The sequence below is a fragment of the Mauremys mutica genome, chromosome 3 (genome assembly GCF_020497125.1).
Source record: "Mauremys mutica isolate MM-2020 ecotype Southern chromosome 3, ASM2049712v1, whole genome shotgun sequence".
NCBI lineage: Eukaryota > Metazoa > Chordata > Testudines > Geoemydidae > Mauremys > Mauremys mutica.
Genome location: NC_059074.1, coordinates 207,612,710 through 207,627,151, shown reverse-complemented (window position 1 = coordinate 207,627,151; position 14,442 = coordinate 207,612,710). Strand labels below are relative to the sequence as shown.

The following is a 14,442-nucleotide window of genomic DNA, read 5'->3' as shown; positions in this document are numbered from 1 at the left end:
GGACAGAGCTGGGGCTGGAACGCGGGGTCTCTGGGCTTGCAGTGCAGTGTGGGAGTCGATCTGTCTAATTTTGCCTCCCCGGGATTGCTCGAAGGCTGGAAGTTTTTGGATCATCGTGAGATTGCCTGCAGCAGGGGGCTGTGTCACTTGTGGTGACTTTGTTGTGCACAGTGTGTGTCTGGGCAGTGAGGGGAGCAAGGGGTTACACAGATCTATGGCTTTACACTGTATTTCCTGGTGTGTCTAGCTCTGAGTCCCTTAGCAGCCTGATCTGTCCCTCGCAAAGTGTTTCTTCAAGACTGAATTCCCCGTGGTTTCCAACGGTTTAAATCAAAGAGACTGAAAGGAGGGTACGGCCTGCAGCCCCAGGGAGACTCAGCCAGGCTTCTGGCAGGGAGTATCTCCCCCGCGCTGAATCTCCTGGCATGGGGAGCTTTCTGGAGCTGAGCAGAGGCAGGAGGAGGCATAACAGACAGACCTGCACCCTGGCAATTCTTTATTGCTGTACTGCCCAGAGGGACTCTGGCAGCAGGGGGCGCAAGCCAGGGCAGCTTTTGGGCTGCTCTAGTCTATGTCTGGGGCTGATCCATCCTCCTTCGGCCCCAGCAGCGAGAAGGTGCAAAGCCTCCCCTCCCAGTCCCAGTTCTGAGCCCCCTCTGACCCCCAATGTACTGTAGAAAATCCAGACCCTTTCAGTTCATCACCCTTCTTTGCCGTGGAGACCTGGGCTCCCTGGCTCGGGTGCCTCCAGGCTGCTGTGCTGTGGGGGGGCTCTGAGGAGTCTGCCTTTTGCCCAGAAGGGTTCTGATGACAAGTGAGACTCCCCAGGCTGAAAATCTGGAAGAAGGGATTTTTGGAAACACTGTAACTCAACAGCTACTGTTGGAATCAGAAGCGTCCTTGAAAATTCAAACAAGCTCAGATTTCTCGTTCCAAGTGGTTTTTCTCAAAGCAATAGAACTCAAAGATTGCAATGGTCCCACTGAAACAGAGCTGAAAAATTGCAGTGGTCCCGTTCAAAGGAATCTTTGGTGCAATCTCTGGCCTGGTCTGCACTTAAGAGTCAGCTTGACATAGCTACATTGATCAGGAGTGTGACAAACCCTGTCTCTGGCAACAACCCCCACAGTGTAGACACAGCTGTGGGGATGGAAGACGGTTTCCCTCACCGTAGCTCCAGTCACTTGGGGAGGGGCTGTAGGCTGTGTCTGTCCTACAGGGTTATGCCAGCATAGCTATGCTGGTATTTGGTATAGTCATGGTAGTGTAGACGTACCCTTAACCACAGAGCTGCCACCAGCACCTCTCGCATGTAGCAGTCTGCCGCCCTAGATCTCAAAGGGCTTTGCAAAGGTGCTCTCTAGCTGGGGAGAGTGAGGAGAACTGCACCACAGGCAGATGCAGGCTTAGAAGCCAGGTCTTGGTCCTGCGCCGTGGTCAGGGCTTGCCGTCACGGCCGAGTTAACGCACGCTGTTCCTGGCTCCCCTCGCAGCTGAGTTCCACGGTGCGTTCAGCCCAGCCAGGGGCGCTGGAACACGTTGAATAGTGGAGATGCTGAAAGCCAGTCCCCTTCCCCTGTCCGTCCCCGCCCAGCGCTAGGGCCGTGTCTCCGGGAGGGGGAGAGATCCGCACAGGCGTGACAGGGCCGAGGCTGCAGCCATAGCTGCGGGCGCGCATGGGGCCAGCAGCAAGGACCCCGGGCGTGGGGGGCAGTGCAGCCCTGTGTGAAACCTGGCGGTGCTGCAGCTCCCCCCGCACCTCTAGTTCCCGCCCTATGAGCCCAGGTTGGCTGCGGGGGTGGGTTAGAGCTTGAGTGCTGCTTTCACGCAGGCTGGACCCCACCTGGCTTTGCAGTGAGGACGCAGGTGAACTGACTAGTGCCAGTAATCCTCCAGTGCCCCCGTGTGCCTAGGCAGACAGAGCCGCTCTCCAGCAATTCACCGGGAGAGAACTGCAGAGGAGCTCAGCTGTCACGGGATTGCTCCCGAAAGTCCTAGCACCACACCCAGGGGAGCGCGGCACCAGTGCGGACACCGGGTAACTCGGGTGGGGCTTTGCAGGGTGGGTGCTCGGCTAACCTGGCACTCAGAGCTAACCCTGCAATGAAGAGACCCCCCTCAGCCCACGATTCCTTTGGGATGTCTTTCTTTTCCCAAGTCCAGGAAGTGTGAGTAACACAGGTAAGGACATGGGTGTGCTGAAAGGACGTCTCACCACGCTGTCCCTGCAACCGATTCTCTTTGGTCCAAGTTTGCTGGCAGCTGGTGCTGAGCGCCGTTTCTTTTGGCCCAGTTCTCTCGCTGTCAGATATTTGCACTTCTTGGGGTTCCCTGCAACAGGCATTTGAAAGGGCAAGCCAGGAAAACACACACAGCCCCAGGCCACCCAGAACTGTGAGGAACACAAGGTAACGGTGAGCTGGACATAGAAGGTTTCATAACCCAGCCTAGCAGTCAGTTATCGCAGGGATGGGGAGTCAGGGGAGGGGCGTGAGCCGCACGTGCAGGGTAAGAGGAAGGTCTCAGTCGGGAGAGGACACCACCTATACGGTGTTGGTGTGACTGCGGGCCACACGTGCAGCCAGACCCACAAGGAAACAGGTTAAACGGAAGGGCTGCAGCATGGCTCCGCAACAGCAAGGCCGAAACTTCGAAGAGAGGGAAGGAATTGTTATTTTTCGTGCTATCGTAGCACCTTGAGATCCAGATCCGGGTCACCCGGGGCCTTCTTATCCCAGAGAGGGGTGTAGCGAATAGCAGGAAGGAGCTGATGGTGAGCGTGGAGCAGAAGGAAGCTGCAGTGGGAACGTGGGCTGATACAGGCCAGCGGCGTGTATGGCTAGATGGGGCCGAGCAGTTTTTAAGTACAAAGGTGATGAGATATTAGCTACTAGCAGAGAATGAGAGAAATACCAGGAATCGGGACCTGCAGCTGAGGAGAGGGGCTAATGCTGCCCAGCAGAAGAATGAGCTAGAGCATTAATATCCAGCCCCATCCCTGGCCCCACTGCAGTGGGGTAGGTTGCGCAAGCCCAATGGGGGGTAGAGCACTGGGGGATTGCAATAATCCCTCCGGCCCATACAGGAGCGGCTCCAGAGAGGTTCACCCAGCTCCCTTCGACCAGAAGGCTGGTGGCCATGATGCAGGCCTGAGAGCAAAGGCAGAGGTTTAAAGAGGGGACTGGGGGTTTGTCCAGCCAATGACAGGGAAGTGGAGGATCATCCGCCACTACCACCACCCACCCCCAGTTCAGAGGAAATGGAACAGGGCTGGAGCAGGAGGACGTCCACGGAGATGGTGCTGGGACCAGTGTCTCTTCTCTGTGGGGAACCCAACGCCCTGGGCAAGCTGCTGGGGCTCCTGCACTGAGGGCTGGAGGCGCAGCCGCACCGAGTCGCTGGAAAGACCCCAGGGAATGCTGTTTGCACTGCAGACCCTGTGCCCAGCAAGTGAATGGCACACAGCCCTGGGCCGCAGAGCCGGCCTAGACACACGTCTGCAGGAGGTGCTCAGGCAGAACAGCTGTCTGGGTGCATCGCCTTGTGCAGTGCGTTCAGTTCACCAGCTGAGGCTGATTTGACTAAGTGGGGATGCGACAGGGAGAGGGAGACGGGTCCGCACGCAAAGGTGAACGCTAGAGTCACGCTGCAATTGGACCAGCCGGCAGAGCCTGGGGCCTGGGAAATAGAGCAGGAGTGAACCAGAGAGTCCAGAGGGCTCTGGCGGTGCCCGTCTGCACCGTAGCCTACACCACAGAAAAGAGGCCAGAGCAGGAGAGGTAGATGGGGGGAAAAGGAGGAGGCATGAGGCCAAAGCTTTTCCTGGGTAACAAAAATGGACATTGTTGAGAGGCAAACACCCAGGATGTGCTGGAGAAGGAGCTCCACATGGCCGCGCTTCCCTGCGGTCTGGAACCAACTCGGAGTCTGCGTCCGATGTCTCAGGTGCACAAACGGGCGAAGGGTGTTGACATTCAAGGCACGTTATTCTGTGCAGAGCTGCTGCCTGTTTGCCGATTCCCAGCGCAGCTCGGCGAGGAATTTGAGATCGGATTGTTCAAGTCACCAGCTGTCTGGACCCTTGTCCCCGTAAAACAGCCAGAAGAGATCCTTGACTCTAGCTTGCTGAATGCAACTGGGTGCTGCAGGCTCTTTCCAATGATTTAAACCAGGGTGTGTCAAAAAAAAAAAATCAAAGCTTAAACAGCAAAGCCCTCAGGGAGTGTTAATAGTAAAACCTAAGGAAGACACTTGATGTGTCAACCTTCACTAATTGCTGATCATTTTAGTGAGGGACTGGGGAAGGGAGGAGGGGGACCCCATGGTGGGGGAATGAAGGGAGGGGTGCGGTGCTAAATTGATACCGGGCTGTCAGTCAGCCTGGGAGGCAGCCCGGCTGTAGGACGAGTTGGATGCCCTGGGTGACACTGACGAGCAGGCGGACAGGAGACTGCCCGATGACAAGGAAATGGCTTCGGAGGGTTGCTTTGCCTCTTGCCAGTGCCCTGTGCTAGGGAAGGCTGGTTCATGGCATGAAGACAGACATGTCACGTGACCCTTCCCGCCGTGGTTGGTGTTGTGCCGTTGTGCCCATGCTGTTCTGGATACTAAGTGTTTTCTTTTTTACGTCTATCTTGTTCCAGGTGTTTACACTGAACCCTTTTGAAATGAATGGTCTGCCCAAGGCGGTGCCTTTAAATTTGCCTTATCAAGACTTTAAACGGGATGTGTCAGACTCTAGGGAAAAGCCTAGGATCCTCCAGCGGATAAAGAAGGTCGACTTCTCAAATATTGTCTTGACCGCTCCTTGTAAACCGCCGGAGCCCCGTCTGGAACTGAATGGGGAGTGTGAGGAGGACGAGGACGAGGAGGAGGAGGACGAAGAGGAGGAGGACGCTGGTTATCTGGGAGAAGAGATTGACATGCACAGTAGCTCCAGCAGCGACATGAGTCAGAAAAGCACGGAGCGCAGTCAGGAAGGGGCACCATCCACTCTGCTGGCTGATGATCAGAAAGAGTCCAAGGGCCGCGCTTCCATGGCCGATGGCGATTTAGAACTGGAGGAAGGCTCCAAAACGCTGGTGTTGTTTTCACCGGGTGACATGAAGAAGTCTCCACTCACCACCGACTTGGCGCCAGATGTCGATCTGGGGACACTTGCTGCTTTAACGCCTCAGAGCGAGAGGCCCCAGCCCCTGGGCAGCCAGCTGGATGTGTCGGAGCCCGGGACCCTGTCCTCCATCCTGAAGTCTGAACCAAAGCCTCCAGCAGCAGTTTCCACGACGTCCTCCCCCTTTACCAAAGTCGAGCGCACGTTTGTTCATATTGCTGAGAAGACCCATCTGAACGTCATGTCTTCCGGCAGCCAGCTGGTGAGGCACGAGGAGTACTGCCCTCCCGGCCAGCTGGAGGAGATCATCCTTGAGGAGGCGCTGGAGGAGAACCTGGGGTTGGTAGAAAATGGGAGTGCGAATTCTGGTTTAGAAGGGGGAGAAACGGAAAGCTGCGCGCTCTCGGTCAATCACATCGAAACCTCCTCGGAGATGGCAGGGGAGCCGCTGACGCTTCCCAACGGCGTGGCCCAGTCCCCGGAGGAGAGGCTGGAGCTTAAAGGCAAAGCCGTGCTGGCACTGGATCTGGAAGAAACTGGCCGGCTGGTTTCAGGAGAGCCTAGCTTAGAAAAGACCATTCTGGCGACCGAGCGCCTTACACAAGCCGAGGCTCTCCTGGGAACAACGAAGCAGGGCCCGAGGAAGCCTCTGAGTGCCAGATACAGAAGCCGGATTCCCATCTTGTTCTCCGAGGAGGACACCGGCTCAGACCTGTCGGCCTCGCTCTCAGCCAAAGAGAGGCTTCACAAGAGGGCCAAGCAGCCTGACTTGGTTCGCCTAGTGATGGAGAGAAGGCAAAGCCGCCTCCTCAGACTGGCCTCTGGGGCCTCCTCCTCGGCCTCCTCCAGCGACGAGCGGAGACGTGCCTCAGAGACCCTCTCGGCCACCGGCTCAGAGGAGGACACTCATGACTCAGACGACTCCGTCCCGAGGAGGACCGGGGAGGGGAAGGCATTCCACCGGGGAAGAGAAGGGAAAACTTTAAGCACAAAGAGCAGAATCCCTCGGCCCATCATGCCTGCGAGGACGTTGCCGGCAGCAGTGAAGTTCGGGAGCCCAGCAGCACCAAACAGCTCGCCGCTCGATGCAGCTCTCACCGCCAGGTCAGTCACCAGCATGGCCCTCGCTCCTCACTGTGCAGGTCTCTCATCCCCCATTCCCTCGGCCTACCTCTGGGGTTCCCCCCCCACAACACCCCATTCCCTTAGCCTGGCCAGGGGGTCTCCCCCACCGGCCCCCCATTCCCACAGCCTGGCCGTGGGGTTCCCCTCCCCAACACCCCATTCCCTCAGCCTGGCCGTGGGGTTCCCCCCCACAACACCCCATTCCCTTGGCCTGGCTCTGGGGTTCCCCCCCACAACACCCCATTCCCTCGGCCTGGCCAGGGGGGTCTCCCCCACCGGCCCCCCATTCCCTCGGCCTGGCCGTGGGGTTCCCCCCCACAACACCCCATTCCCTCGGCCTGGCCGTGGGGTTCCCCCCCCACAACACCCCATTCCCTCGGCCTGGCTCTGGGGTTCCCCCCCACAACACCCCATTCCCTCGGCCTGGCCGTGGGGTTCCCCCACACACAACACCCCAGTCCCTCGGCCTGGCTCTGGGGTTCCCCCACACACAACACCCCAGTCCCTCGGCCTGGCCGTGGGGTTCCCCTCCCCCACAACACCCCATTCCCTCGGCCTGGCCGTGGGGTTCCCCCACACACAACACCCCATTCCCTCAGCCTGGCCGTGGGGTTCCCCCCCCACAACACCCCATTCCCTCGGCCTGGCCGTGGGGTTCCCCCCCTACAACACCCCATTCCCTCGGCCTGGCCGTGGGGTTCCCCCACACACAACACCCCATTCCCTCGGCCTGGCTCTGGGGTTCCCCTCCCCAACACCCCATTCCCTTGGCCTGGCTCTGGGGTTCCCCCCCACAACACCCCATTCCCTCGGCCTGGCCGTGGGGTTCCCCCACACACAACACCCCAGTCCCTCGGCCTGGCTCTGGGGTTCCCCCACACACAACACCCCAGTCCCTCGGCCTGGCCGTGGGGTTCCCCTCCCCCACAACACCCCATTCCCTCGGCCTGGCCGTGGGGTTCCCCCCCCACAACACCCCATTCCCTCGGCCTGGCCGTGGGGTTCCCCCCCCACAACACCCCATTCCCTCGGCCTGGCCGTGGGTTCCCCCACACACAACACCCCATTCCCTCGGCCTGGCTCTGGGGTTCCCCTCCCCAACACCCCATTCCCTTGGCCTGGCTAGTGGGTCTCCCCCACCGGCCCCCCATTTGCTCAGCCTGGCCCTGGGTGCCCCCCACCGGCCCTCAGTTTGCTCGGCCTGGCTGTGGGGGTCCCGGCTCCACTTGTCTCCTTTCACATGTCCCATTTCTGTTCCGGGCAAACCCAGCTGTGCTTAGCTCTAAGCTCCCAGCAGCCTGGGCTGGGTCCTGGAGCCCAGTGGCGTGGGGTGGCTGCCTATGGCGAGGTGCCAGGTGCCCGGCTTTCGACCAGAACGCCCGGTCCAAAAGGGACCCTGGCGGCTCCGATTGGCACGGCTGACCAGGCCGTTAAAAACCCAGTCGCGGCGCAGCAGGGGGCTGGGGCTAAGGCAGGCTCCCTGCCTGCCCCAGCACCACGCGGCTCCCGGAAGTGGCCACCAGGTCCCTGCAGCCCCTAGACGCATGGAGCCGCAACCAGTGGGAGCTGCGGGGGCAGCACCTGCGGGCGCGAGGGCAGCGTGCGGAGCCTCCCTGGCTGCCCATGCGCTGGCCTGGGGGCTGCAGGGCCCTGGCGGCCGCTTCCCGGGAGCTGTGGTAAGAGCCACCAGGACTCCACACCCCAAACCCTCTCCTGCACCCCAACCCAGCCCAGAGTCCCCTCCTGCCCCCAAAACCCCAACCCTCTCCCCAGCCTCCTGCTGCACCCCAAACCCCTCATCCCCCCCAGAGCCCACACCCCCAGCTGGAGCCCTCACCCCCCCACACACACCCCAACTCCCTGCCCCAGCCCGGAGCCCCTTCCTTCACCCCAAACCCCTCATCCCCCCCCCCGAGCCTGCACCCCAACCCCCCCGCGCCCCAACCTCCCTGCCCCAGCCCAGTGAAAGTGAGTGAGGGTGGGGGAGAGCAAGCGACGGACGGAGCAAGCAAGGGTGGGGCCTCGGAGGAGGGGCGTGGCAGAGGCGGGGGCAGAGCAGAGGTGTTTGGTTTTGTGGGATTAGAAAGTTGGCAACCTCCTGCCTGCAGTGACTAGGGGGCCACATCTGCGAGGGCCCAGCACTCCCCTTGGTGCTACGCTCACCAGAGTGCTCCCTCGGCAGGGGGCCTGGAGCCCGGCCCAGTGCCCCGCTCCCTGGGCAGGGGGCCCGGAGCCCGGCCCAGTGCCCCGCTCCCTGGGCAGGGGGCCCGGAGCCCGGCCCGGAGCCCCGCTCCCTCGGCAGGGGCCCTGGAGCCCATCTCGGAGCCCCGCTCCCTGGGCAGGGGGCCTGGAGCCCATCTCGGAGCCCCGCTCCCTGGGCAGGGGCCCTGGAGCCCATCTCGGAGCCCCGCTCCCTGGGCAGGGGGCCTGGAGCCCATCTCGGAGCCCCGCTCCCTGGGCAGGGGGCCTGGAGCCCGGCCGGGAGCCCCGCTCCCTCGGCAGGGGCCCTGGAGCCCACCTCAGAGCCCCGCTCCCTGGGCAGGGGGCCTGGAGCCCATCTCGGAGCCCCGCTCCCTGGGCAGGGGGCCTGGAGCCCGGCTCGGAGCCCCGCTCCCTGGGCAGGGGGCCTGGAGCCCGGCTCAGAGCCCCGCTCCCTGTGCTGGGCGCGGCCGAGGGTAGAAACCAGCCAGGGCCGATGGGTCGGCGCCCTCTCCTCTGATCAGCACTGGGCTGGTGCCCAAAGCGCCAGTGGGCCCTGTTGTGCTGGCTGGCGCCCGAGGGAGGCCGGGTCTCTGCCCAGAGAGCTGGCAGCTTCGGGAGAAGCGACCGGGGAAGGGCTGGGGAGAGCAGAGACACCAAGCGCAGCGGCATGGACGCAGACGGCTCGTCGTCACACCTGCCCGTCCCGCCATCAGCCCGTTTCTCCCACCCACCCCATGGCCTGGCTTCCCTACCTACCCCTCAGCCCATTGTCCCACCCACCTACCCACCCCACGGTCCATCTCCCGTCTGCCCCTGGGCCTGGCCACGAGACGCTGGCTGGTTTCCTGCAGGGCTCAGCGATGGCACAGGGTTTTGCTGATCCCCTCTGGGGCTATGAACCCCTGCCTGGCTCCTCCCCAGGCCGAGCCGGGAGCCCGCAGCCAGCTTGGCGTTAGGTCTGAGGCGGTTCCAGAGAGAAACGCCAGCGTGCGGCTCAGGCCCCTGCTCTGGGCTGCAGAGACACAGCCCACGTGCCGCTGGCCTCCCTGTGCACTAGCACGGGCTGGTTGTCGCTGGGCAGCCAGCTCCAGCCGGAGGCCCCGCATGCCGGTGAGAATTGCCCGGAGCCTGGGGTTTACCCCCCGTCCCCTCCCCTCTCCTCTCCTCTCTCTCCCTGCAGGCTTCAGAGGACAGCTGGGACTGCGCCCAGTGACTCCCCGCTGAAACAGCTCCACAGCAGGCTCCCTTCCGCCCCGAGTCCGGCTCCTCCTCCTCCCCCGTGGAGCTGTGCTCCCCCCTGGAGCCCCGGCCTGCCCCCACGCAACCTCAGTGCTTCCCCCAAAAGCCAGTCACTGTCCAGACGGGAGAGTCCTTCGCCCTCCCGGCAGCATAGGCCAGGGTCTGCCCTGCAGCGAGTTCAACCGTCTCCCCGCCCTCAACCCCGAGTCCTGGCGCGGGGGCTGCTGGGAGACCCCCCGGCCTCCCCAGGCCTGGCCAGGAAAGGACAAAGAGGGAAAACCCAGACTCAGAGCCCAGCAACCAAAGGAAGGCAAGTGTCCGCGGAAGGCAAGGCTGCGGCCAGATAATGATCTTCTGCCGCCAACCCGTCAGGCTGGCCAACTCCTGCGTCTAGTGTACACTGAGCTGCCGTACACGCCGGACCCACGAGCGGCTCGCAGCTCGCTGCACCTCAGCGCTTCACTCCCTCCCACGCCCACGCCGTCCGGACCCCGCTGCCCCAGGGCGGAGCGCCTCTGCCCCACCGAGGGCTCGGCCGCAGCGCACGCTTGCTATTGCAACCCACCAAGCAGAGCCTCAGGCAGCCTGCCTCGTGCCTGACCCCCCCACCCCCTTTTCTCCTGCTCACTTAGCAATACCAGAGTCTCCAAGCCAGCGCGCTGCCACGTGAGCTTTAGCCAGCAGCAGTCGAAGTCGGTGGCGAGGGAACGGGCATGGGAGGAGAGGGCTCTGGGACTGTAGGGAGCTGCCCCCCCCTTCCCCCAGTGCGTTGCTCCAGGAAGCCCCTGCCTCCCCGCCTCGCCTGCTGTACTTGCACTGACAGTGGTTACAACCCCCTCCTGCCCAGCTAGCCAGGGAGCGCTGCTGGCTTCGCGAGAGAGCAGGCCCTTGCAGTGCTGAGCCGGGCGGAGAGGAGCTGCAGGCATCTCTCAGCAGCCAGTGGGGAGACACGCCGCAGAGGGCTCCAACAAGCCTGGTAGTGCAGGGAGCCGGGCACTGGTGCTCCGTGATGCCCCCTAGGCCAATCTGTCTGTGGCAGCAGGCGGCTGTGTGTGACCAAGCCCGGGCTGCACTGACAGCTTGCCAGGGGCCCAAGGGCTAGGGGGCAGATTGCAGCTGTGCCCCATGGAGCCTACCAGTCCCAGCATGCAGCCGGGGGGTGGGGCCAGAACAGCTTTTCCTGCTGGCGCCAGCCGCAGCTCCATATTAAAGAGGGGGTGTCACTAAATGCCTTTTGTGTGGGTGCCCCTGCCCTGAACCTCCTTGTGCTTTGTTGTCACGCTGCCAGGTGGTTTTGGGGTGGGGGAGGGGCTGCACAGTGGCTTTAACACTGCGGGGGCGGGGAGGTGATGACTCTTGTGTACTAGAGACAGGCGCTGCTGCTTTGCAGCCAGAGATGGGCTGGCACGTTACTGATCCTCTCCGCCTGCACCCTCAACTCGTCGACGCGCTGCGGGAGCACAAACCATGTGAATGTAGTGGCAGGGTTAGATTAAGGCCCCAGTTCTGGATGTCACGTGACCCCTGCCAACCCCCGGCTCTCACTTTAAAACCCTTTTAGCCTTCATGGCTGGGAAGCAATGCTCGAAAAACATGAGCCACATGTGACCGATGCTGCAATGTCTGCCTGAGTCTGCAGAGAGCCTGAGACAAGCCTGAGAGCTTGGTGAGAGGCAAAATGCTCCATTCATCTCAATGGGGGGCACCGCCAGGCCCCACTGCTCTGGGGAGCCCTGCCTGCGCCATCTGAGCCTGAGCGCAGCAGAAGAATACAGTACGTGCTGGCCGCCCAGGCCTGCAGATGCACTCAGCTGCCGGTGTAAAGACTGAGAGGGCCAGGGCCGGCCTACAGCGCACTCTGGCTTGCAGGGTAAGTGAGCTCACTGCAAGAACAGGCATTAAAAACAGGCACCTGCAAGGTCCTATTCCTGACACCCACGACTGTAGCTGGCACTTAGAGGGGTGGGGCTGCGGGGTCATGCAGGGGAATATCACGTAGACAGGCGTGGGCTTACCTCGTTGTACAGCATGAGCAGAGTTGCCAACACTTGCAATGTTAGTGTCTCCCTCACTGTTTGTGGTTTTCTTTGAAGCCTCTGCTGCTGGAGTCGTGCAAATCCCAGCCACCAGATTTTACCGGAACCCACCAGCTGCCTACGGGGCCAGCCTCACACTGACTTGTTTATTTAAAGGGCATAAATTGTAACCAAGCCCTTGGGGGCGGAGGGGGGAGCTCCTGCTTTTAGGCGGCCTGGGCTTCATGACACAGCATCAGTGAGCCCATAACTGGCCCCTGTGTCCTGGGCTGGGGGCGGCCACAGGGCCAGGAGCTGTTGGAAAGGGTTCAGAAAAGCACCACCAGCATGTTTAACTGGCCGGAAAAACCCTCCTGCCAGCCCCAGGACTGAGCAGCAGGCTGGCACCATGCTCCTTCCATCAACCCTGCCCCCACCCCAACCCTGCCTGGGCTGAGAGAGCCACAGTGTGCCTAGGCGGCTGCGGGGCAGAGCCGGCCCCCAGGCTAGGAGAGACGAGGCAGCGCAAAGAGCCCTGAGGGGGCGTTACCCAGAGATGAACTGATTTCTCCAGCTGTGCCAGCAGGCAGGGGCGGGCACATCTGGCTGGCTGCTTTGCAGGGCCCAGGGGAAAGGTGTTTGCGCTGGGGTCAGCGGCACAGCACAGAGCCAGCTGGAGCCGGGGCAGGGGAGCGGGAAGCCTCAGGTCTTCATCAAGCCCGTGACATAACACAGATCAGCACATGGGCCTGCTGCAGCCAGCGGCGGGTGCTGTGGGGCTCCTACAGCTTGAACCCACCTTGTGCCATGCTTGCCGCAGCTAAGGCACGTGGCCGGGCCAGGCTGGGGTGGGGAGGAGGCGTGGTGACGGGTCTTAGCCATACAGCCCATTACCTGCTGCCGTGTGTGTGAACGGAGAGCCAGCCCCCTTGTGCACCAAGGCCTGTGAGCAGCCATGGGGCAGCGAGGGAGTGGGACTGTGGGTGACGGGCAGCACAGCCGGGCATTGGAGCCGCGGTTCAGGGCAAAGCGGGTGGCGGGGGGGGCCAGGCGCACTTTGATCGCCCGGCCGCAGAGCAGGCAGGGTGTGACTGACGCCTCCATAAACGGGGGCAAACGCGCTGCCTCATGGGCTGACACACCTCACCCTGACGCCAAGGGCCTGCTTCCTTCTCCCACTGCTGTCTGCCCCTTGTAGCTTAGCCGGTACCTGCCCCAGGCTGGACACACCCCCACGTAGGGGGCCCATCTCCACACGTACTTGCACTGGGTTAGTTAAACTGGAGCAGTCAAACCAGTGCACACCCCGGCATGGACACACTTGGTTTGGTTTAAGACTAGGGTGACCAGCCAGCACGTGTGAAAAATTGGGACAGGGTGTGTGTGTGGGTGGGGGGGGGGTAATAGGAGCCTATAGAAGAAAAAGCCCCCAAAATTGGGCCTGTCCCTATAAAATCAGGACAGCTGATCACCCTATTTAAGCCCAGCTTACCCTAAACCTGTTCCCAAGCACCTTTAGCTAAACTGCAATAAGCCCCTTTTACACTGGCTGGGCCACCTCGGGGGTGTAACCCCCTTAGTTAAATCAGTGCATTTGCACCTTTAGCCCCGGGCACCTTCTCTATGTATTCACCCCCCCCAACAGGCACAAACGCCACAGCGAGCGAAGTGACCGAGCGGCTGCACCCCCACCCTGGCTCAGGCTAGACTCCCACCTTGGTGAGCAGCTCTCGCCTGCAGGGGCTCAGCCGAAAGCTACAGGCAATACAGCCGTAGCAGGGGGCTCTGCCGCTCCTGGGTTGGGGCCTAGCCTCCGTTACGCCCCTCGCTGGCCAGTAGCTGCTAGCGCTGCCCCAATGCAGGCCCCCTCGGGGAGCAGCGGCAGCACCTGCTTGTCCTGGTGGATGCTGCTTTTCAGATGCACTGTGTGTCACACTAGTGCAAAGCTGCTAAAATTGGGGCTAGTCTCCCCCCCCCCCCACCGAGATGGTCTCTGCGTCAGCATGTGGCGGGGCTGTGGCTGATGGTCAGTGGGGCACCCGCCAGAAGCCTGGCCCGTGGCCCCCCACCTTGTGCGCGATTCACTGCATCGTTCCTAACCTCCCTCCTTCTAGCAGCTGTCCCGTCAGTCCCTCTTGCTGTCAGCCCCCACCGCCCTGTCTGGGTTAGCCCCTCCAGCCAGCACTGCCTGAGGCAGGGTGGCGGGTGCTTGCAGAAATAAGATTTTTCCTCCCTTTTGTTCACACAGCTGTACATAAAACAAGTCACCCGCTGTACATTACCGCGTTCTCAGCCCACGGTGCAGAGCCAGCAGTGCGGCTCCTTTCAGGGCGCTAGTCTCCCCTTTGGAACGCAAACCTGGCCCAACAGGCATGGAGGTGAAAGCGCTGCCCGCAGCTACCCCTGAGCCCCCACACCAGCTGGGCTTCTAGGATGCTAGTTGCATGGGCCCCCACGGTGCTCACTGGCAGAGACTGGGGGGCTTGTGCAGGCACTTACACCATGGAAACACTCGCCTCCCGCTTACACCCACCTTGCCCTGGAGTCGGCAGCTGCAGGAAGAGGCAGGCAGCAGCACGGCAGGCTCCGTATTCCTCTAGTGCAGGCAGGGACCATACATGGGGCTCAGGGCGATTGTGAGGCAAAGCCAGGGAAACAGTATCTTTGGGAACAGGTGTCACTGCCCCGGGGCTGTATTACGTGCTGGCACCGTTGTAGCTCTCTGCCCGAAGTGATGGCACGTGGCTCTTA

The 14,442-nt window shown here is 61.9% G+C and overlaps 1 protein-coding gene across 3 annotated transcripts in view; it reads left to right on the top strand.

Annotated features, from left to right (window-relative positions):
- The window catches only part of TTBK1 (tau tubulin kinase 1), a 160,431-nt gene extending 147,522 nt beyond the window's left edge, over positions 1-12,909 (top strand). For all 3 annotated transcript variants that reach the window (XM_045010368.1, XM_045010367.1, XM_045010369.1), the window contains 2 exons: positions 4,644-6,214; positions 9,618-12,909. In XM_045010368.1, the coding sequence (XP_044866303.1) occupies positions 4,644-6,214; positions 9,618-10,023 (1,977 nt within the window). In that variant the 3' untranslated portion in view covers positions 10,024-12,909. The remainder of the gene's footprint in view (positions 1-4,643; positions 6,215-9,617) is intronic.
- The last annotated feature ends 1,533 nt before the right edge of the window (positions 12,910-14,442 follow it).